The following is a 25,653-nucleotide window of genomic DNA, read 5'->3' as shown; positions in this document are numbered from 1 at the left end:
TTGTGTGGTATTGTGGGATGACTGACCAAATCAATGAAGTTGTGCTTACAGTATAGTGTCATTTCTCATGTGTGTCCCCCCCCCCTCTAGGCTTAAACACCCCCACCGCCGCCGACACCCGTTTCATCGCCTTGTCTCGTCTCACCATCGCAGCAACCACACACACACACACGCACACACACACACACACACACACACACAAGCATCGCCTGGCAAATGACACCAAACTGAATGCCTCTTTTGACTGCTACCTCTCACACAGAAACACATTAGACGCAACCCCAGATGCAGTGACCCGGAGGTATGCAGCGATGGCAGCTGCACACTGCCGCCCCTGTAATTCCTCTCTCTCTCTCTCCCTCTCTCTCGCTCTCTCCGGATAGATCTTATCACTCACATCTCTAACTGCCATTATCAATCTTCACTGTGCAACCTTCTACATCATTAGGCGAGAGTATTTCACTAAGAACACCAACATAGGTTTCACTCCTTTCTTCTCCTCCCTTGCATTTATAAATCCACTGCAGGTTGGCGGGTTGCCAGGCTGTGCCATGCAGCTCAACACTGCCACCTAAAGGTTCAGTACCACCACCACCCGTCAAGCATGACCCACTGACGAGCACTCTCACTCTGCCTCCCTTTTCTCTCGCTCTGCCCCCCCCCCATCTCTTCTCTGTATTGGTCCATGTGTGTTCCAACTGTGTGTTGTGTGAAGTAGTGCTTTATTAGCGGAAAAAAATTAATACGGCTTTGATAAAAAAGCAGCATAGATTACGTTGAAATTTGAGGCTCATTATTGGCTAATCCTTTTTGAATTGGATGCGTATCAAGTTCCAGACAAGATTCAGTCAGTCCGCTCGTGTGCTTAGAGAGCAGGCATTTAATTTGAGTTCAGATGATGTGGCAAAGCCTACAGTGACATTCACAATAGCACCGCAGCAAGCCAATTATCGACTGTTATTTTTGTTGCAGGTGTGGAAAAGGTTACAAAGTCTCTTGCGGTATAATAATAATACACATCAAAACAAATAAGAAAATAATAAGAAATTAAAAAACAAACATGAATACACTCAGAGTTGTATGAGGAGGTGAAAAGTCAGCTACCGTTTTTTGGAAGAGTGTGTGCAGCGGTTATCTCTGAAGAAAACAGGGATCGGAGTAGATATAGGCAAGAAAAAAATGTTTCTTTCACAAAGAACATTGAGTCACAATTAATGTTATTTTGGTACATTTTACCAGTGATCTAACCTGGGTGCTGAATAGGCGTAATAAGGCAAGGCAATTCCTCACCCACTTGCATTTTTGTTAAATATGAATTAAATATTTATTAATGACAAAACATCAGTCTATAATTATTCCCCCAAAATGATGCATGTGATTGTTGAGTCCATAATCAACTTCATTAAATAGCAGTTTGACTTACTTTTTCTCTTTTTTTTTTCTCTTTTTTTTCTTTTGAGTAATAGTGGAACTTGCTGAAACCGTATGTCTCCTGCACTCTTTTCTGTTGCTTCACAGTAACTTAGAGTGAGTCTCTAATCTAGACTGGCACTTTAGCACTGTGGAACAGGGCAGTTATAGGCAGTACTTATAGACCAGTAAAAGTGCTCTTTTACCTGCTGTCTGGTGTGCATGGGCCCCTTCGTCTTGAACCCTCCTTGGGAGCTGCATTCTGAGGCACTGAAGTGGTCGGAGCTCGTGGAGGACCTCTTGGAAAGGGTGTCACAGCCTCCGACAAATGTGTTATCCAATGGGAGCTCCTGAATCACGTGATGCTTCTTCACGGAGACCGGCGTGTCGGCCTTGAGGTGGAAGGCCGACTGCGGCGAGGCGGACTTGTAGTGCCGGGCCAGGTCGGGGCTGCTGGGTTTGAAGGTCGTGGTAGGCGTGGCATTCCAATCGAAGCGTCCAATCCCTTGCTCCTCCAGCTCGGTGGGCAGGCTGATGGTTCCGTTGATCGGCTCGTGCGCAGGGTCGTCGGGTTTGTTCCCCTCGATGGTGACAAAGTTGAGCAGGGAGCTTTTTGGGGACTTCCTTTTCTTGCGCTTCTTCTTCTTATTCTGCTTGTTCTCCGTGTTGGGTGACATCCACTCAGCCCCCTGCTTTTTCCTCTGTGCAGCCTTGAACCTGGAGGCGTGGCGGCAGCGCAGCAGCACAGTGACAAATATCACAATAATCACCACCAAGGCGCCGGTAACGAAGGCTATCATTATGGTTAAATAGTCGCCGCTTTGATAGGTTTCACTGCTTTCACCAATGTTTCGGTCAATCGGGGTCTCCATGGTGCGTCGGATGAGGTCGTAGATGAGCGTTGAGTTGCCCACGGTGTCATTGACATACAGGAATACCAGCACCAGCGTATGGAGGGATCTGGGATATCCCAGGTCACTGATATTGACCACTAATCTGTGTAAGCCTATGTCAGTCACAGCTGGTTTTTCCTCCAGAGTAATATTCCCTGTGACGGGGTCAATTCTGAACAAACCTTTGTTGTTCCCACTCACAATGGTGTATTTGAGTTCTGCATTCATGCCCGTGTCACCGTCTACGGCATACACCTCCGCTACCACGGATCCCGGGATGGAGGAGAGAGGGACGAGCTTGAACGACGTGTTGGAGGGGGGGTAGATGACTATGGGGGTGTTGTCGTTCACGTCGATGACATTGATGGTCACCTTGGCGGCCGAGGAACAGGGGGGCCTGCCACTGTCCACGGCCCTGACATCGAAAGTGTAGGAGCTCTGCTGCTCCCTGTCAAAGGACACGTTGGATTTTATCACTCCAGAGTAGGGATCCAGTATAAAGTTCTCGTTGTCATTCAGTATGGAGAGAGAAACAGCAGCATTTTCTCCGGCATCTGAATCTGTCACAGTTATCACCCCCACTGTGCTGTATTTAGGAAGATTCTCAGACACAAAGAACTGAAAGTGGTTGTGTGTGAACTTCGGGTTGTTATCATTTTCATCCAACACGGTTACAATAATGGCCGCCTGCGTTTGCAGAGGGGGCGTCCCGTTGTCTCTCGCCGTGACAGTGAAGAGAAACCGGTCCTGATCCTCCCGGTCAAAAACCCTGGATGCTGTGAGGACCCCCGTTTTGCGGTCCAGATCGAAGAAGGACGCATTCGGGCCCAGCTGATAAACTATCTCTGCGTTTTTCCCGCTGTCCTCGTCGGTGGCGCTCAGGGTAGTGAGGAACAGGTCACGTTTGTTGTTTTCCATGACGGCCAGCTCAATGACTGGCTGAGTGAAAATGGGCGGGTTGTCATTCTCATCCTCCAGCCTCACTCTTACCAAAGCAGTCTGATTCAAGCTCGGTTTCCCAGAGTCAGAAGCCACGATTTTAAAGTTGTATTCCTTTGTCCCTTCGTAGTCCAGCAGAGCAGAGGTCTCCAGCAGATACTGGTTGTCGTACACGGCCTTGAGATGGAACGGCACATCCTTCTCTATGAAGCATATGACCTTGCCGTTGATGTCTGTGTCTTTGTCCGACACCGTGATGAGAGCTATCTTGGTATTGATGGGATCCTTCTCCGAGAGGAAAACAGTGCCATTAATGGGGCTGATTATGTATCGCAGGTCTATATTAGGCGGATTGTCATTAACATCAGTCACATTTATGGTAACAGTAGCTCTGGCAGGACTGGAGCTGCCATCACTGGCTAAAACAGAGAGCTTATGAATAGCAGTCTCCTCTCTGTCCAGGAGCCTCTGCACTGTAATTAGGCCAGATGTTGTGTTTAATGCAAAGAGTCTCTTCGTAGCAGGAGACACCTGAGTCCCAAACACATAACGTATCTCTGCATTCCCCCCTATGTCTGCATCTGTGGCCAGAAGCTGCACAACAGACGTGCCAATCTGGGAGTTCTCTGGTATATGCACATCTATCTGACCCTCTTTAAACACCGGCCTGTTATCATTGACATCCGTCACCGTAACTTGCAGAATGGCGGTGCTGGATTTCTGTGGACTGCCCCCGTCCTCCACTTTGATCTTCATCACATATGTATCCTTCTGCTCTCTGTCCAGATTCTGCTGCACAATGAGCTGGGGCCACTTCTCCCCCTCAGGCGTTTCTACTATGTCTAAGCCGAAGGCACTTTGCCCGTTGATCAGCTCGTATTTGTGGACACTGTTGGGGCCAGTGTCTGGGTCAGTGGCAGAAGGAATAGCAAATCGGCTGGTAATGAGCGTGTTCTCGGGGATGGAGATGTTGATCACAGGGGACGGGAACATGGGGGCATTATCGTTTGTGTCTTTGACAATTATTTTGATCTTAATCAGCCTGAAATAGTCATTAGGGAGGATGACCACTTCAATTTCAAAGGAGCACTCGCTGTCCTCAAACGAGGGGCCGGGGCACAACTTCTCCCTGTCGATCCGGTTTGATGTTGTGAATATCTCGCCCGTGCTGCTCAGAACGCGCACCAGTGGGTTATCTCCCGCTTTGGAGACGAGCCGGTACACAAGATTAGCACTTGCTCCAGTGGCAACATTCGTGTGGGAAATGTTTAGGTCCTTTGGTATGTTTCCAATCAGGACATTTTCTTGCAATTCCTCTCTGATGGGGTAGATCAGCTCTTGGGCTATTGAAGGATCGAGCCATAAGCAGGCAAGTAGGGCGCCCAACAGGTAATAGTCTTTTAGATCCATGGCAGCGTAAATGTCTTTCCAGGCTTCGCAACTCAAAAGGTGTCTTTCTATGCGACGTCGTTACAGGCAGCGACTCCTTGCATCTATGGCAGGAATCTTCCACGGGCAAACCTACGAATACATGACAGAGTTTCTCTTCAGTGAAATAACTTTGCCGTGCACAGTCATTACATTTAATTATCCGACAGCCCACCCATCTCACAGTCAGCTGTTTTTTTGTCCACTTTATCTTTGATTTTAATTACATGACTCTCTATTAGATATGCCCATAGGCCTTTATAAACTATTCATAAAGAGAGAAGAAAAGGAAAAAATAATAATAATAACACTGCAGCACCCATTTAGGCAGCCATTCGTGTCTGTTGCTCCCTTAAGAAATCCTCCACATTTTATAGTCGCTAAGAATTTTCAGCGTCTCAAACCCACATGGCACCCCCAAAAAAAATATGATTTTTTTTTTTTTAAACTTCCCAACACATTACACACTGGTATTAATGTTACACTTTGATTGACGAAATTAAAGAGCTTTTAGCTGTGCATGCGGGCTCCGACGCGTATGAATGCGCATGAATGAAGTCGACAAAATGAGCTCAGACAGAATTTGAATTCTTAGTTGGCAACTGAGACCTTATTCTCATCGTACATACCCAAATCCGGTACAGCGCGGGATAAAAAACTGGAGTGAATCAGCTCATAGTCTTCTCCTCCAGTGTGGCTGCGAGCTTATATTCAGGTACAGATATCCTTTTTCAGTCAGCTCAGGCTGGGGGTCCAGGAAAGAGGAAAGAAAAAAAATATAGAGAGATAGATATTCGCCCCGCAGGAGTAATCAGACCCGAGAACAGGTTTGGGGTAAAAGCAGCTGGTCTCACACACTGGGATAAATAAGAAGCTGCATATGTCGCAGTTCCGTTTCCCCCATTTAACTTCAGGAGCGGACAGGATCTACTTGTGCGACCTGCAGTGATTGCGTCGCTCTCCAAGCAGTCACAGCCAGGTGATCAGTGGCTCGTGGTGCCTTCCATTAGAACCGGTGCCCCCCCACACACACACATACACACACACACCAAACCGGAGAAGAAAAAAAAAAATCAGTTCTCATCTCCCGAACACATCCAGAGGAAAACCGGTGGGGTGTCTTCTCTTTTCTTTTTTCTTTTCTTTTTTGTTGTTGTTGTTACCACCCCCCCCCTTCTCCCCCTCAGCTACCTGTTAAGGTGAAGGCGCCGACGAGGTGAACGCAAGAGGAGACACCGGTGTCCCGTCATGTTTCAAGTTCATCAGCCGGCAAACACACAAGGTTAAAAAGAGATCGCGGAGGCGTGTGAGCAGAAGGGAAAACAAGAAGGGAAAAAGAGAGAGAGAGAGAGAGAGGGAGAGAAATCTCAGTCGATCCCACTTGGAAGTGCCAGCCTCAATATAAAAGCTGTTCAGTGTGACACCGATGCGCAGCGTGTATGTGCCGTTTATCCGCGCACTCTCTCCCGTAGCAGAATATCTTGCACTAACTCTGTGTAAACCCATAGGAGGGGTGGTGAAGTACACCACACCGAACGCCCCCACCCCGCCGACCCTCGTCATTGGACACCGCCCCTCTCTTTCTGTGGCGTCGACAAACCCAGCGGCCACGCGATTGGCCCGGAGTCACGTCACTCAAATTCTTTGCGGACAGGAGGGTTGTCCGCGGTGAGATGCTCCGTGGAGATGCTGCAGGCTGCAGAGACCCAAACAAATAAATACAAATAACAAGCTGCTGGGGGGTTTGGGGGACGATGATGACGACGCCGTAGAGGAAGATGAAGCTGCTGATGATAACGTAGTTCAAAATAATAATTTTAAAAAAAAGAGTGATTGTCCTCTAGCTTTTACGCGTTTGATGATTATATAAAAGGCATATAGCAGTCATTGGCTCTTAAGGGACGCAGCAGAAGACTAAGCCAACCTGTTAGGCTGTTGTCAGGTAGGCTGCACTAATTGGGGTGGACACACACACACACGCACACAAAAGCCACACGACTGAATCACATGACACAGATGAACTGCAACGGTAACTTGCTAAGAACAAACAGGCACATACATGTGTGAGACAATGTGCTAATTGCACTTCGGACAAAGGCGCCGTTGTCCACGCGTGTTTGCACGAGGTGCGTGTTCACGCTCGGCGCCCCGCGGCCAGTCAGCATTTGTCTGTTACCAAAAGAGAAAACATAATAACCTTGACAGTTATCCCATTCATCAAAGCCACACCGCGCCGGGTGGTGCGAGCTCTTCGCGCAATGAAGTGAATCGCGTCTCTCTCTCTCCACCCCCCCCCCTTTTTTTTTTAAGTTTGCTGCCTCGTGCCAGGAGGATCTGACGGTTCGAGGCTGCGATGAGACTTTGGAATCGCACGTCACCGCAGACGATCTTACTCGGCAGGTTGCAGAGCAACAAGAGGTGGCTGAACTGTGTCACAGAGCCGACTAACAGCCACACAACAAAAAAACATGTCAGAAGTGTCACTGTGCGACTGGAAAGAAGCAGATTTAATAACATGGGAATCAGAGTCAGCCGTCCACATCCAACCATCCTTTAATGCACGCTGCCATCCAGTCATTACTTAATTTCAATGCAGCAGATAACCCTCAATTTCATCCACGGCTCTCTCTGCCTGTGCTGCTGCTGAGGAAGACGAGCTGTTGAGCCCAAAAGGCTGAGCAGCCTGCCATGGTGAACACTGCCATCTTGAGGTGCTCTGACACAAATGCCTGAACTGTCCTGTGAGCTTCGAAGGCTTCAGAAATCAAACCGACTGAACATCGATGAACCAACGCTTGGCGCACATGCTCTTCTTTCGAATAAAACGTGACAGCGGAATAAAGGGCGCAGTGAGTGACTCGGTGAGGAAGCAAAAGTGTGAATGAAGATACAGCGGGAAGAAGTGAGAATTCTGCCCGGCGTTGGGAAACAGCGACGGGAGCGAAGCAAAAAGGACACGGGAGCCACACTGTTGAGGTGAGAACTAGGCTGCCAATGTCTCCTGAGAGTCTGGCTTATTGCCTGGTCAGCAGTCCATTAGCACCACCAACCTGACGGCCTGACCTTTCTGCCTCTGGATGCAGCCGTCAGTGTTCTTTGCTGGGAGAGAGCTGCTAAAGGAGTGATCTGTCATTTCAGTTTAAAGTCTGCCACCCTGACGCGGAGGGAAAAGTGACAACCTGACCGTCTACAGTGGCGGAACGCCGTCTTGCTCGCCTGGCCCGCTGGAGTCATTAGGAACTCATCGCTTGCTTGAAACTTTCTGGCCGGGCGCGCGCTGCTGTGAAACAAGAATGACATTTTCATTTAATCTCTGAGACGTGGGTGTGCATGGGTGTGTGTGTGTGTCTGTGTGTGTGTGTGTGTGTGAGCACTGGGCCCCATTACACAGTGACTGGGATTATTACAGGACAGATGGTACACTTTGAAAAAGCCACAAACCCCCCCAAACATCTTGTGAAGTAATTGTTGACGACGATGGTATTTAATCACTAAATCTACCAATAAAACAGACGTATTATGGTAATTTTGTGTTCAAAATCTAATCAAAAAGGTAAGTCTGGAGTCAAGGTCATGTGACACATGATCACAGTGGAAACCAATAATAATAAAAGTATAAACACACTTTTATTATTATTGGTTTCCACTGTGATGATGTGTCACGTGACCTTGACTCGAGACACCAGAAAAGGGGCTAAAAATCAGCAAACGCAGCAACTGCACAGCTCCCAATTGTAAAAGTGCCCGGTCTCTCAGGTTTGTTATCTCCTCATTTAGTCTGTTTTGAACTGGCTGCAGCTAATGTTTCTGCCAGTCAAGTTCCTGACAAGTGATGAATAATGTAGTAGCAAAAATATGCTCTGGGTCTTCCGGTATTCCTCCTACATTCTCATATTGAAGAGAGAGCCTAAGAGAAGGGTCCAAAGCTTCTGATTCCCCATATACAGGTGCAGTCAATCACACCATTCACCTTGATTCTCACTCAGACTTATTGACTTGTTGAATTGGCCTCATGAATAAACCAAGTAACAGATATGTTTATTTTCCATGTCGGATAAATTACAAGGTCATACAGGTAATTCATGCATTTTCTAACTTAAACAAGGTCTGAGGATCCGGTGCCTGGAAAAGTGAAACCGTTGGTGTCGCGACTTTAGTGTTGAAACGCAGCCAAGAAGCAGCAAGCCGAAGCCAGTGAGGAGTGTCTGAGATAACAAGATAATAGAACGGCTAACACCTAACATTGAATTGAAAGTTTTCTCAATGCATTATTTGTGTGCTTATGCAACATTATGTCACCTTCCCGGAACATCGCAGAGAGAATATTGTTGTCACTGCAACGTGATGTTTTAATAACAACTTTCCATCGTGAGAAAATAATTGTCCACACTGTGAGGATGTTCTCACCGAGGAATACTGTCTACAGCTGTAATGGAGTTCTTCAATGTGACAACTTTTATCGGGAGGAGAACGAGTTGCCACTAACTCCATTTAAAAAAGAAAAATAACAAAAAGTTCTGAGTTATGCTTTAACATAATTTGGTTTATTCTCCGTGATGGCCCTCGCAAGTGCAAGAAACGGCCATGAAGCAGAGGCCATCTTAGAGTGCGAGAGACGTTTTTTAATTCCAGTGCCGTCTCTTTCTCTGCCTGTCGGTGTTCAGAATATGGCAATGTAATTCAGCCAGAAGATCCCAAATGATCCAAAATCCATTAGAAATGTCAGAAGAAAAAGTAATTGAACAACCCACTGTACGTCCTCGTAGTGTAATGAACAGTTTTTTTGAATCTCTCCTTCCCACCTCGTCTCCTGTAATCAGCTGACTCGCAGAGAAAAACATCAGTGGGGCTGTTATCACATGAGCTGAATCCTGCTGCTTTCCATACTGTACCACCACCCGCCAGCTAAGCAAGTGTCAGCACTTAACATTGGACGTTAATAAACTATCTCGAGTTGTTTTACTCGTGAGCAAAGCTGCTGCTTGAATATAGTTATATTTCCAGTGAGATTTGTAAGATGTGAACAGAGAGACTCTCTTTCTTCGATTACCTACCTTTGATGTTTGCCAATGTGTAAATCGAAAGTGAACAGGTTCTATCCCAATGGTATAGCGCCCTCTTTATTTAATCCCATGAATGCAATGGAGCTATAACGCAAGTTCAGACAGGAAGACCGTACCCCTCAAGCCCGCCATTTATTCCTCACATGTTTGCCATCATCCCTCACGCATGCTCACTCATTGTTTACTTGCCGTCATTGTTCTGCGCCGTCAATCATGACACCGGCTGCGCAGATCAGCTGGTCCCCTCTATCCAATAAGCACACGGTAATGATGACACGGTTAGCCAATCATCTTGCTGCTGCCTCATTTAAATATGACTGTCTCTCTACCTTCAGTTCATTCATGTTGCCTTTACACACCCCTCCACCTCCCCATCTCCGCCCAGTCTCCACGGATCCATCAGCTTCTTCAACTCATCATCTATCAGCTCATCAGCACCAGGTCTGGACTCCACGGGGGGATCTATCTCGTTGCTGATCGGGGCAGTCGGCCCTCAATTTAAAATCTCCCCGTAGTGAGTCCAAGCGCCAAAGACTCTTAAGACTTCATAATTTCATATCATCTGTTAACAATAAACATGTATCCTTTCTTCATCTAACTGATCTCTCCTTGATTGAACTGGTTTCATTTGTTCCTCGTCAACTCGACCGCAGAGCGCCCCCGCTGATGAAAGTTTAGACCCTTTCCCTTAAAACCCTTTTGCCAGCGCTACTCCTCTCAAGAGTGGTAATGACCCAGTGGATAATTGGCCTCGAACACATGCTGTGGACGCTGAATACTAATCGGAGCTTCTAATCAGACATCTCCAACTGGAAAAGTTGAGATACATGAGAGTGAAAATTCCGAAAGGAAATGTTTTCCCATTTTCTCTCCGAGGGATTCGTGTGAAATCCAAACTTTGAATGCCTTTGAGGGAGTGGTGTTACTTAACAAGGTAGTAATACGATACTGTGATATTATACAGCAGTGGGCTCAGGAGCTCAAATGGAAATGTTTGCTCGAGGTTATGTTTTTATTCACCATATGGCAACCGCATAGACATCCCATGGTTGCTGCTGAGCCTCCTTAATTATTGTAGAACCTTTTTTCAAGATATTTTTGTGCACCCAGCACATCCTTTTCTGCCTGATGGTTGGCATTTGAGAGATATAATGCCATTCATAATAATCCCTTGAACATTGATTGACGCACTGTTTGATCAAGGAGAGATCCTGGGAGGATTAGAGTTTAGATAACCCTCATACGATATGCTTCTTCTGTCTTCATACCTCCCCACTGAGTCTCACTATAATTTGCTCTCTCGCTTTGCATTCCGACTCTCCTCGTTTTCTTTCTGCTTCCTCACACATTTGAGTCACATATCCCTTTTCAGACTGCGCACCGAAAAAGGTCAAACATTCTCTCCCATTTTCTTTTCTCACTGATGTGAAAGCCAGAAGCCGGCCTGTATCTGAAATGGATCCTGGTCAAAGACCGCTGCGAACCAGGGAAAGAAAGTTGAGCAAGACCCTTCTCTGCTCAACGAAGAGAAATCAAGTTATGAGATACTTGATATGCACTCCAACACCAATACTTTTGTTTTTCAGATCCTGTCAAACTGAGCTGTCGATTTTTGACAGGGACTACATGTATTTAAAAGGTTGTCTTTATAACAGCTCCACACAAACTCTTTAAATACATACATGTCTCTGGTACTTCTGATTGGTTTAATCTTCAGGTCCTTTTTCGGGCATCTCTCTCCTCTTTGCCTCTTCTGTCTTCTTTTCCGATGTTGACTTATATGAATGCAAGACCCCACGAGTCACAGCTTTGAGGAGTTTTGTACCGCCTATAAGATTACCATTTTAACTGACAAGCAATTAGACACCATTTCCTCAGAGGTGTGTCACAACACTTACTTTATCAGGCTCTAAGATTTCTAAAACAAGCTCCAGTCGAGTGTGAAATGTGTAACGAATCCATACAGTGCTGGATGTGCTATACTACAGACTTATTGTGACAATATCTGTCTAAATGTCAGCATGAACCTATGAACATTTAACTCGTTTATTTCTAGTAGTAATTATGACTCTCGCAGTGAAGACAGCTCACGACCAGCGAGGGGAGATGGCAAGGAAACGGCTGCATATACACTGAGCCTCTAATGTGCCATCCTAAAAGGTCAAACTGCTACATGGCGGTTTTTGTCAAGCATTAGCCAAGCCGAGTCACATTTACTTAGAGGATGTGGCTAATTTGTCATTGAGATATAATGCAGATAGAACTACACGTCTTCCTAGTTTTCACATATCATGTACGTTTTTGCACAAGAGCTGATTAAATCGGCGCACGGTTCCAGAATCCTGTGGAAAATGTGTTCAAATACTACTTTGACCGGGAGGCTGACGATATGACTAGAGACCCTTGTGCAATGATATCGCCATCCACCAAACTACCAAATCAAACTTAGAAATGCATAATTTCAGTGTTTCGTGCATGTGAGCGTGCCCCACTGGTCAGCTCACTCTGAACCGCTCTACTTCGGCGGTTGCAGGTGATAACGACGTCCCGACCGACAGCGTTGTTGCAGAAGCATAGCATCCACCCTCAGGTAAGCTCTGTCAGCACTTTTGCGCTGTTGCCGCTGTTAGCATCGTTAGCTGCTGAGGTCTCGTCACGTCGAGAGCCGTTGAGAGGCAATCAAAATGCTACCAGTTTCGTATTATGTACCTTGAACAATGGCAGAGTCGTGATGGAAAATTAACTTGACCTATTTGATGATGACATTTTTAAAAATGTTATATTACACTTTGATTACTTGAGGAATTAAACATGTTTTTAATATGTTCCTGCCCATCCTTCATCTCAATTGTGGTTTAATATTTGATGATAAAGTATTGAGATACAATGTACATCACACAAGTAACGAATTGTCTATCAGACACATCATATCAACACATTCTGCTAATAAAGCTGTTATCGGGAAAAGACAGTAAAGAGCTCACGCCTCTTGTGCAGTCTGGGTAACATCAACAGAGTGGAATGAACCGAGTCTCCTACCAAATGTCTCTCATTGCATCCAACACAGACACAGAGAGAAAGAAAACAAAGACCCGCTCTGCTGAATTACATTGATCTACACTGTCAAAATACGAAGATCACCCTGTAGGTGTGCAATCTTTGTTGCAGCTTACCCTTTTATGTAAAATACACCCACTTATCAGTTTTAATCATTTTGTCTACAGTAGTGACTCACTCCCTCGGAATGAGGTGCCATGGATGTGTCCTGTAATTACAAAAAGTAATTCTGATGTTAGGTACGTGCGCTGGTGGAGGTTGGAGGGGGCGACGGGGGAGGGGCAGACTTTTTACTAAGGTGCATGAGTGTCTTCGTTTCCTTAATACTGCATTCACATCTTGTTATAGTTATTTACCAGTTTATGACTGGTAAATACTCTAAAGTGGTAATTAAAGCAGGCTATTTTGAAACATCCGAGTTGGTGCTAAATAACGCAGAAACTATGACTTAATATAACAGTAAATGGGCTGTACGGCGCTTTTCTAGTCTTCCGACCACTCAAAGCACTTTGACGCTACTTGTCATTATTCACCCATTCACACACTATTGGCAGTGGCTCAGGTGCCACCTGCCCATCAGGAGTAACTAACATTCACACACCGTCGCCACAGCTGCAGGAGCAAGTTGTGGTTAAGAGTCTTGCCCAAGGACACATTGACACGGACTAAGCTGGGGATCGAACCGCCGATCCTCTGATTGAAGGACGACCCTGCTCCCCACTGAACCACAGTCGCCCACAAGTTACACAATCTTCACTCTGCTATATTGGACTACCTTGTAGTAGTAAAAACATTATATAGCCTTGAGTTAGATAGATATTTCATATTTTAGGAAATTAAATCTATATGTCATTAAAAAAAATCTATATTGATTGAATTCACCTGATTTTATGATTCAGGAAAGTGTTGTTTTCTTTGTGTCTTGCTGTATGCTCAGGCTTACCAGTAATTTACTTTTTTTCCTTGCCAGGGTGACTCCACACATCATTTTACAGGCAACGCAAGCTTTTAGCATTCAAATCACTGTCCAAAGTGATAAGGTATTATCAGATGACAACATACAATTTATGTTTGGCAAATGAGCCGCTGAATAGAAAATGTCACTCTCCCCCATGGCCACGTTTCCAAAAGCACAGATTCAGCTGAGAAAATAGTGTCATGTGTTGTTGTCATCCATTTTGTGGGGTGTGATGTCTGATGCAGGGTTTGCCAATTACCATGTTTGCATGGCGAACACAGCAAACAACGCCACATGATTGACCACTTCAAGGGCACCGAAAGGCTAATTCATGATCTTTTTACACCCGCACACACAGGCGCGCGCACACACCTTTTTTAGCCATAAATATTAGTCCGCTGTAAGGACCCACAATCTGCATGAAAAGCACATGAGAGACAGGTATGTTTTCATAAGCAGCGCTGAAATTACGTTGTTTGAGTTACATTGAGAGTAGCGTGTGGCCATACCTTAGCAGGCAGTCTTTTAGGTTGATCATTGTGTGTATTTTATTTAATAATCTACCTTTTACATGCACTGTGCACCGTCCTCTGTTGTGTCTCCAACAGCTGAAATAGAAAACCACGTTTGAAGGTTAGCAGCAATAAGGGTATTATTTTCAGTCCCGATGACCCCATTAGGTCTGAGCACGACTCTTCCCTGTTTCCAGAAAAGAGCACCTGGATAGCCCAACCATCCATCCACCCATCCATCCATTTTACGCCTCTCATCCATGTCGGAGTTGCGGTGGCAACAGGCTAAACTGGGTACCTTTCACTAAAAAACGTTTTCTATTTTATCCATAATACTTAAATTTAACTGCTACCTCCGGCCTTTAAGGGGCTGCAGCTGGTGGAGACGTCTGGAAGAGGAATCACAGGCGCAGAGAGGATGCATTTCACTTTCTTCTCTTCCAGGTTTTTATTCTGCAGCCCGGGACCAGCCAGTGAGACTGCTCTGTGGGGATTCACAGGAATGTGTGACTGTAATTGTTTCCTAATGAGTTTCCTCCCTCCGCTAATTGAGGATCACATTGCGATCTATGGTACACACATACCAGTCTAAGCAAAATGTAACCCCAACTGTTGACTAATGAATTGTGTTCTTCCCATAAAACATCCATGATAAACTTATAAGCAGAGAATTACCTGACCCGGTTCCTTCAATTAGATGTCAGTCTGCGGCAGATGAGGTATAAGGTATGTCTATTTCTAGGCAAGCAAGTGTAAACAACCACAATAAAAATCAAATAGCTTACTCAATTCATGAAAAAAACAGGGTGTCCAATATTTCCATAAACCTCATAGTTTACAATAGATCTCGATTTGCCTGGGAAGTGGACAAGTTCAGGCGGCAGCAGCAGGGGGCGGTGACAAAAATATGTGATCGCGTTGCGGATCAATTTATATTGTCTTTAATTATATCTATGTAAATGTGTGTGGTTCTGGCATTGTCTTATATCCTTTATTGTTTTCATGTCTGCCTTGTAAAGCACTTTATAATTGCTGCTTGTTTTCATAAGTGCTATCTAAAATACCCCAGCCAACCCCGCAAGTAACCATTTTTTTTTTTTCATTGGATTTTTTATTATTGCAGAAAATAAGCTCTGCTGCAAACACAACTTCATGATACTTACTAGTTTGTTCAGCAAGATCATCTTCACAAATGAACACCACTGTTCACCAGAAGTAAAAAGCATCATATTCTATTATATTAATCGTGTTAGCTGCAGACCTTATTTCAAGCTTCTAACCGAACCTTAAGTGCAAGTCATTTCCGGGCTTTGCGACTCATTCCTGCAACCCAGAGTCCACAATATTATATAGATATTACAATTCCAAGAACATTTATATTTTCTACAAAACGTGTTTTTTGTTGTGAAAACTGTCAGGCGACAGCTCGGCATTTCCCATCATGCCCCGAGTCTTGCCATGTTATCGTTGCCTCCAGGTGCATCAAGGCGGTGTGGCAAACTATGGCATGAAAACAGAGAATAAAATTGTGGAGTTTGTATATTGGAAAAATCCATAATTGTTTTAAATACTGTAAACACACAAAGGCAAATGGTTACATGTATGGATGCTTAACTGGCACAAAATAAATCCTTTTTTTTTTTTTTTACGAGAACGTTTTTGTGTTTCTCGATTCTCAGTGTTTTCAAGAACAACAAGTTCAAGCTATACAAAACATTACAATTACAAAAATTGTAAAACTGGCTTCTTGTGTGTGATTTTTAACAAATCCCTAAATAATGCTAGACATGGTGGGTGGGATTACTTTCCATCAGTAGCAGTCACTAAAGTTTTTTTTTTTTTTAAGTTGTGAATAGATTCAGAATCTTCAAACATAATCTTGATTCTTCTGCATCGAGTGTATACACCTTAACCTTTTGTTTTAAAATATATTTTTCATTTGTTGATTTTGTAACAATGTGTACAATAAGCAAAATTATGATAAACAAATTATTTTTGTTTATCATAAAAAGGTTATAACACCACAACCTGGACAAGTGATGAACTCTATTATTATTATTTTACTAATCTGAACATGGGATAAATACATGTGTTGTATAACAATCACCATGGCAACGTTTTAAACCACACATGTATCTCTCCCCTCCCTCTAACACGTACCTAATTGATATAGCTTCGGTTATATGAACCATTTTATTATCTCCTTTCTTCTCTTCCTTTTTTTTTGTATTTGTTTGTTTCAATTTGCAAAGCTGTGGAATTACTGTTCTTGTCAACTGTAATGTGCAAAATATTCTTGTTGCCAAGTGTGCACTTCACATTACAATAAAAACTGTTTGGAGCAATTTATGCAAGAACAATGTAGCCATCAGGTTGGCAGTGAGGATATCATATCTCCGCCATTATTCAGTGCGTGACATTCTTCATGGTTCACCGAGTCAAGTATCCAGACTATACATGACCACTTGTCATGTTCAATGCAGATAGTTGAACGCTCGCTCCTTTCACACTCAAGAACACAGCTATACAATTTCCAAGGCCAATAAATATGTACAGTATGTGCCTGATAATTTGGGGCAGAGGGAAACAATACATTCCCATTTCAGTTGGCGCGAAGAGATAAAGGGAAGTATTGCACTTAATGTAATCATGCTATAATAGTAACACCATGATGAAATATAAATACACACTGTCAATTAAAAGTGATGAAGTGAAGCAGAGATGGGGGAAGGAGCTGTTGGATGTGCATTTTTTTCCTTTTCCCTGCTGTAGTGTGTAGCACTCACTGTGGATAAATGTGTCTCGGAGGGCGTTTTTTTCCATCCCACTCCACTAAAGATGCTCTGCATAATTGTATTGGTAATTACTGTGTTCTGTAGGTTTAATCAGTAGCTATCCCAGTTTGCACTGATTTCTGCAGCGCATAAGGACTTAACCACACTAAGTTAGGACAAGTGCTTGTTTAATCCAAGCTGTGCACTATCCAACACGTGTCCCTCATATGTATAAATGATGCCATTACATCAGGCAAGGAATGGTTTTAGAACTCGTCTGGAACATATTCCAGCTCCTCCTCGAAAACAAGTTCTATAACCTTAGAAACCTTGACTCTGTTCCTTTTGTTTTACAGAGTAGCCTTAAAACAGGAGCTACTGGTGCAAGCAGCAATAGCAGGGGCCGGGCACAAGCCAATCAAGCAGAGTGCATTGCAAACAGGTACAATGAGGACCTGTCTGCGTGTCTACTGAGCAATTGTGATTACGATTGGAGCGTCGCAGCATCGATATGGCTCACTTCCTGTTTGTGTCTCTGGTGCCAACTTTGTCACGGCCAAATGATCTCCAATAAAAAATGACACGAGTGTTTGTGACAGAACTGTGGCCTGTTCAGCCGTCTTGCATTGTCACTCGCCAGATAGTCAATTATTGTTGGTAAATCATGCATCCTCAATTAGCTCTGGGTAGGTACTTTTTTATTTTAAAGAAAAGTTTCTGATTATCTACCGTAACCCAACTGTGATGCCCTGAGCCCTATGTATCACATTCAAAGCTTGAATATATTTGGGATATGAATGCAGCAATGTCCTTGGTTGAAATAATGGGTAATTGGTAGATATAATTTCCATTTTCTTGTCAATCCCATTCACCCAAAGTATAATCAGCCATTCCCTACTTGAGATCAGAAGGCAGATATGACAGCTGAAGATATTCTCAAGGAGTGTCTCATGATGCATGTTGTTCCAGGGACCCTTTATTTTCGGGGCGTGAGCTTTAAAACCGATATTAGTGTGTGACAGTGTCAAGACAGCACGGGGCCTCTTCCTCTGAAGAAAGCAGAATGAGAGTTGAGTAGATCCCTTTAATGATGCTGAAATGCTGATGCTCAGCAGGTGTGCGTAAACGTGACAGACGACACCGCCTTCCATCTCAGTGTGCTCTCCTCAGAGCTCAGTTGTCGTTTACTCAGGCCTCACCCCACATATATTCTTCTACACATGCAGAAACCACAGCTGTTGAATATTCAACACATATGATGCCCGTAGTACATGCAGGACGCGCAACACCGGGAGGAGATGCAGGCAAAGTACAGTAGAAGGTGCCAATTTACTTCTGTGGCAACTGTCAATTATTTTTTTTTATTTTCAATTAATGTGAAGGTTCATTTTTCCATTGTTTTTGTCTATAAAATAAAATGACAATGTGGACGTATATATTTATCATTTCCCCAAAAATCCAAAGATACTATGTCTGTACATGACAAAGAAAAGCACCATATATAGGAAGCTGAAACCAGAGAATGATCTGCATCCCCCCCCCCCCAAGCCCAAATTAATCAAATATCAAAATCGGCAGGGACTAATTTCCCCGACAATCTGGCGAACCACGTGATAAAATCAATGCTTTTCTGGACACTTGAGTCAAAGGACACACTTATTGTTTCCCCTCAACCTTTATGAAGCTGACGATATTCATTTTTGTGCTCGTGGGTCAAGTGTTGATTTAGTTCTCATTCTTCATGCCGTTTCCTGTATAGGATTGTATCATAACGAACCACCAGAATGTGCTGAGGTAATCAGGTCTTAACGCCTCCTGGAAGCGTTTCCTTGGGGCTTTTATGCGTTTGCACTTTCCAATCACAATGTAATCACCTAGAACATGTTAATGACAGTAGCTATACAACATAAAGAGGTCAGAGAGATAACCCTGATCGCCGACAACATTGAGGAGCCAAGCATCCCCAACAGACTGCAGAGACACGTGAACTGTGCTCGACTCTGGGTTTATTTGTGCCGGTCGGACGAAGATAAAAAAAAAGTGTGATTGTAAGAATAGGATGTTTTGTACACTTTCGGTGTGTTTTATTGTGCACTAAAATAGTGAAATACACTATACTATACCACTGTAACCCAGCATATCACCGAGTCCTGGTGTTAGCAGAAATACAGCAAGAAGCCCATGGGTCATTGCATTATGTCTTGGTTCATGGTCACAGCTTTAAATCTCGGACATCACTCACTCCATTCCTAAAACCTCTGGGAAAGAATGCTTCCCACCGACTTGTTTGAACTGTTTATGCTGTAACATGAAGTTATTGGAGTTAATGTTTCATTGTGGAATATACAAAGTGTGGAAAATGATCAAATTGTTCTTATGAATTCCCATTAAATAGTGTATACAACTGGGGGACCAAATACTGTAATTAAAAACATATTATTGTACTATGGTTTGTGATAGGATAATAGCCTCTCCATTGTTTGTGTTTACGGCAGATCAGCACAAATCCCCTTATAAATAAACTACTTTTCCAACAAATCACACCCCTGTGCCCCCACAGCAATTTCCTAAGTAGGGAAAGCTTAACTCTGTGACTCTGTGTCTGAGGTGTTTTGCATCTTTCTGCCACAAATTAAATCTGAATTGCTCCATAAGGGGTCAAACATCTTGAGAGAATAAACACGACACACCATGAAATTAGACTGTTGTTGGAAAAGGCAGAGGTGTGCTTAGATACAGATTTCTTATTACTGAAGTGTTTGCACACAAGGATCTGTGTTGTGGCCGACTGGACTGCTGCAAAATTGAGCAGACAACCCCCCCCCCCCCCAACCAAACATTAACACATAAAACATGAATCTTGCTTTAGTTGTTGAGAGCAGAAACAAATTAAATACACTATGAATGGATGCTTTGCAAATATGCATATTCCCCAGGATACCATGTTTTATTCACCAAATGTTTCCATCTACCTCACCTTCATCCGGGTGGCGGTTGCTTCCATTATACACAGTCCATTGATCAGTCATGTGACCTATAGACACCAAGCGTTCAAAACAATATCGTCATCCTTTGTCAAAAACACTATACATTTTAGAATCCACCATATTTACTCCAGTAAATACAGAAATGTGCAAGATGATCTAAATGAACCATAAATAGATGTGTTTAATACACTTATCCTGACCCTTTAGTTACAATGGAAACAACCGTATCAACCCCTGATGAAGGAAACCTTCGGTGTGAAAAGAAAGGCATAGTGTACTTATATGCATTTTGATGAACTTGCATTGTGTGTGCTCTCAAAGAAGGAAAAGTAAATGTGTGAGCATTTTGCAACTTTGCATGTATAATTCTGTTGACATAAATGTCTTTCAATACAAGCTTGCTATTGCAAATCTTTAGTATATAAACACACTTTTATGAGACCTGGTTGATTACATATAGAACAATCTTGAAGTGACATTAATGAGGGCAGTACAACTCCAAACGTGTCTCTATAGGTTGAAACGACAACAAAAAGGCCAACACAGGCCTAATCAGTCGTTCTACACGACTAACATCACGGCCCCGACTCTCTTGTGTTGTGTTTTGGAGAACATTTTGGATGAGGCTTTCGCAGCAGCAGAGGGAAGGCGTGAAGAGCGAGTTTCCGAGGTGCCTTGGAAACTGCCCAAAACTGCTTGTGTATGCCAGATCAGTGTTTCCAATACATAGGCTTTACCAGGGCAACCAGCCCAGGCAAACTTGTCCTTACCCTGGAAGAGTCTTTTTAATTAAAATTCTAATTTACATCTTATAATACCAGTGGTGAAAAGTAACTAAGTTTGTTTACTCAAGCACTGCACGTTTAAGGGATTTATACACTTAGTTGAGTATTACCATTTTCTGCTACTTTTTATGTCCACTCCAGGCAGATATTGTACTATTTACTTGATTAATCCAACATTTTAATACACATTATTCTGAAATGGAAAGCATGTTTACTTTTGGTACTTTAAGCGTTGATTTTGCTGCCTACATTTTCACTTAATTCAACATTTTGAATGCCTGACTTTTACTTGTGACTTTCTACACATGTAGAACTGTTACTCATCTATCCATTCATCAGTAAGGTTCTGAAATAGTTCTTATATAAGGGGTTCTGTGGACATTCGTACGAGACGGTTTGACCGTTGATACAGCTGGTCAGCACCTCATGGGTAACGGACGCTTCAAACCGACACTATGGGCACTAGCATGCGGCAGCTTGGGTTCCTCCGTCCCTGTGTGCCTTTCTCACATCCTCACTGTGAGTAGCTACGAGGCGAGGAACAGACGCGAGTGAAGGAAGCGAGGAGAGCCTTATGGTAATGAAAAGCACCCATAGAGTGCATATTGTCTCAGTTCACAACTGGACTCCAATCACTTAGCCAAGGGCAAGCAATTACTTCAGAATTCATGAGAGGGCATGATATATTAAAGTCTCATCCATTAAATCATTACTACATACTTGTGGCCTTTATCTATACTGTATATCAGAGTTGTTTAACTCCCAGCTCCTTTCAAGTCATAACTGGGAAACATGCCATCTTTACTTGGACTAGTGGGGAGCACGCTAAGGGCACGGCCGTTTGGAGCACCTGCCCTTTGGGAACAGGCCGATTGCTTCACTCCCCGGTATTGCTGCCTGCAACGTTGTTTGGTTGGCATGCCCATTTGGAGCGAGTGGTCGTCCGGAGCATGTGGTGCAGGCCGATTGCTAGGTCCCCGGGGAGTCCAGCAGCATCCAGTGGTAAAAGGGAACTGCAGTCAATTAACCCCTGCGGACAACTCGCTCCCTTTCGCTTGTTGATTTGAAGTGTATTAATAATGAGTGTTCAAATTGCACCAGCTTTGACACTGCATTTCCTACTTACTACCTTCCTTTGGTACCTAACAACACCCCCACTGAGTGGGACGTAGATCGGATAAACGGTTCTCGAAATATGGAAAGGGCCACACACAGACACACAAATAGAGAGCTTCCTTGCTTTACAGTTAGTTATTGCTTGTAATAGCAGACATGTCGACAGAAATCACTGCACATGTAGCCTCATAAACAATAATCAATGCATGTGTGCATAATCTTCCAATGACACCATGAGATTTGTTAGACGTTTAAATTTAAAAAAGGGAATTTCTCAAACGTGCATCTACATAAACAAACATTATTTTTTCTCCTGTTTAATTAGATTGCGTGATTTTGTTTGAGCCACACAATCACTTAAAATTGCCTGTGATGGTTTCAACAGATCTTTGTTCTCTCAGTCGTACATTTGTTTACTCCACATCACCGGGGAAGGACTTGAAGTCACACACAGACACACACACACACACACACACACACACACACACACACACACACACACACACACACACACATAATTACTATTGGACAGGGAAACTGGTAATTCACCATTATAAACCTCTAATGTGCAGCCCGTGCTGTGGACTGCCATCATCTCTGTGTCCACTTTCATTGTCTGCAGTCAGTCGTGCCTGCAGAGTTGGAGCAAAGACAATTACCATTCTGTTTATTGGATCACATGATTCACCGTGTAAAAAAAATCCAGCAACTATTAAAAGTAGTTGTATTGAAGCTTGAGAGAAATGAGCACACACTAAAACGCGTGTGCACGTCATTTGTGGCTGGCTTGGTGAAGAGTGGGCAGGCCCCATGTTTTGGCGGTCCTCCAGTCGTCACTCAGACAACAAAGGTCCTTTTTACTTAAAACACACACATTAAATTTTCCAACCCTATTCTGTGGGAGGATGCTGCCAAAATGACAGCAGTGTTTTCAGTAATATAGCGAAAGAATTATCAACTGTTCCTCCTCCCTTTAAATGCGTTTTGTTTCGCAAATATTTTCACAGGTTGGCAAAACAGGTGTCACACATTTAGAAAGTATTCCTTCTCAACTGCAGAACAATATTAAATAGTTTGCAGACTGTAGTATTTCACAGCATCAAATCTGAACATTTCTGTTGCAACTGTGCAACTTGTGTGTCTCTTTGTCCTTGTTTCGGTTTTCTGTCCCTTTGTAGCCAGCTCAGTGTGTAATTCATGGGCTGTTAACAGGCCCCTCCCCTCCATCTGTTGTCCCTCCCACCTCCGATCACCACTTGGACTCATCAAGGGGGAGCAGGTGCGTGACATTGAACTGGAAAAAAGTGAATATAACGTTGCCTGAGTCTTAATATTTGACTATTCTTATGTGTGTTCACTGCATGCATATTATATGAAACATCTTACAGGAGGACGCTTCTCAAGGCTTTTTAAATAAGTGTGAATCCGACGGCTCACAAAAAAAAGTGATTGTTTCTTCTTTCAACAAAAGAAAGTATGATTGTCTCAGTCCCTGTGGAATTTATTGTCACTGCAAGTAATGGAAAAAATATATTTAAAGAAACGCCTCTGAAGTTTACAGCAAATCAAGGTGAAACTTAACTGTGACAAAGCATCGCTTGTTCCCTTAGAATTGAGAGGCTCTACCCTCCTTGTATGGCTATTGCTTTCAGTTCATTCTGTACACATGACATCTATTGCTTCTGTCCATCAGGGAGAGGGATCCTCCTCTGTTGCTCTCCTGAAGGTTTCTTCCCTTTTTTCCCTGTGAAAGGTTATTTTTGGGGAGTTTTTCCTGATCCGATGTGAGGTCCTGGGACAGGGATGTCTTATGTGTACAGATTGTAAAGCCCTCTGAGGCAAATTTGTAAATTTGTGATATTGGGCTATACAAAATAAACTGAATTGAATTGAATTGAATTGAAAAGTTCTTTTTTATGAAAGGGACAAATAAACAGAAATACAATGTTGCATATACAGTATGTTACATACATATTTGTGTATTTATATTGCCAGTGTTTAGTAATTTCCTGCCAAAAATTCCAGATTAGTCACAAGTTGAAATTGGATAGTGAATTGTTTGTCGAGTTATGGTATTCGCCGAAGATTTCTCCAACCTTCTTTGTGCCATTTGTGAGTATTCACACAGCAAACTTGCACAACGTAGCACAGGCTGACTAGTTTCAAAATGTTTTGGACTGAGCACGGGTAAAGCCTGCCACAGACACGGAGGCGTAGTGTGCAGACCCATTTTGTGTAAAAGTGATGGTCCACTTACAGCTTCTGATAGTTTTCCTGTTCAAATGAGAGAATTCGTATTAACACTTGACCTTTTTCACAACGGACATTTTGACTCGGTGTCACTAATAACATTAACGACGCCTCTGTTACATTCAAATGTCCCAGTAAAAGAAAGCTTTCTTTTTGCATCTTGCAGAAGGCAAGGCTGTTCTCGTGTTGCGGGTTTCTCAGTTCACTTGCATTGTCTCCGTTTGTGCGTTGAAGAGACAGAACGGCATTTGTTTTGACACCGCGTGCGATACGTTTTTTCCCTGCGGAATAATTAAAGATTCTTTAGCTCCCGAGGGCAAATAAATAATCACTGTGTCTTCACACACAATGTAAATGATATGATGGCACAGATAGACAGTTGTGATGAATAGCATAACACATGTGAAACATAGTATACCGTATAATATGCTGGCATTGACATGTTTTCTTTGTTCTTGTGATTACAGTATTGTGGGATACGAGTTCACTAAAAATAAATTCATTAGCATTTTTTGAAAAAGATTTCCAGGGACACCATTTGCATGCTATTCTTTTTCGTGTTTTTCATTAGCACATTTTGTAATATAATTAATCCTCTGCTGGTTTTAAAAGAACTATATCTGATTTTATTAGAGATGTTCTCAACATCTCGAATAAAGAAATAGAGAAACCGAGCTCGCATTCACAGTAGCTCGACAAACCTTCCTCCGATGTTTATTCTAGTGACAGTCTAATGCAAGGATGGATAGAAATGGGAAATCGTGACTCTCTAAATGCCCTAGCGTGTTTGTGAAACCGAGACATGACCTCTACGTCTGTGGGCCTGTTAAGCTCTCGCGGCTGATATCACCTGTCGCCGCACTGTTTGCCTGTTTGCACCGTGTACATAAACACACCGCGGCTCAAGATCCCACTGAATTCCGAATGCAGCCCTCTATCATTTCTCGGGGACTTATTTACCGCGTCTCATGACATTGTGTTAACAGACTGCCGTGAAATAAAATGTTCTCCCTCCTACCTTTTTTTTTTGTCGCTTTTGTGTTGACCAATTTAGATAGCCTTCCTCTCTTTTTGATTTCTTGCGCTCATTCTCTTTTGTCTCTCTCAAAGCTGGCAGAAGGATGCCATCGATCTTCATGAGGTTTTGATACACATCGTTTCACCTCCTGCAGTACCTGCTTTATCAGGAGATTGGAGGAGGACGGTTGACTGATCAGACGGATATAGCTTCTCTCGCATTCCAGTGACAACCCCCCACCCCCCTTCTATTTTCTCATTCCTCTTCATCCTTCTTTCCTCTCCTCCTCTTACCTCCTACAGGGTAATTGAAATTTGAACAGCTTCAGCCCTACGTTTGACTCATTTTCGATAAGAAGGTACCTCCATATTTTGTGCATGTCTACCTCGCTTGGTGAAGCCTCTCACAGCACACAAACACATTTAATAAAACTGTGGTATTACTTTTCGGAGGATTACATCCC

General features: G+C 43.4%; 1 protein-coding gene across 1 annotated transcript in view; it reads right to left on the bottom strand.

The window, feature by feature from the left end:
* LOC117727307 (protocadherin-9) overlaps positions 1 to 4,652 on the bottom strand; it is a 179,909-nt gene extending 175,257 nt beyond the window's left edge. Inside the window, exon 1 of the mRNA XM_034527544.1 lies at positions 1,617 to 4,652. Within this exon, the coding sequence (XP_034383435.1) occupies positions 1,617 to 4,652 (3,036 nt within the window). The remainder of the gene's footprint in view (positions 1 to 1,616) is intronic.
* Positions 4,653 to 25,653: the final 21,001 nt, after the last annotated feature.

Source organism: Cyclopterus lumpus, chromosome 3 (genome assembly GCF_009769545.1).
Source record: "Cyclopterus lumpus isolate fCycLum1 chromosome 3, fCycLum1.pri, whole genome shotgun sequence".
NCBI lineage: Eukaryota > Metazoa > Chordata > Actinopteri > Perciformes > Cyclopteridae > Cyclopterus > Cyclopterus lumpus.
This window is presented reverse-complemented; position numbering and strand designations above follow the sequence as displayed.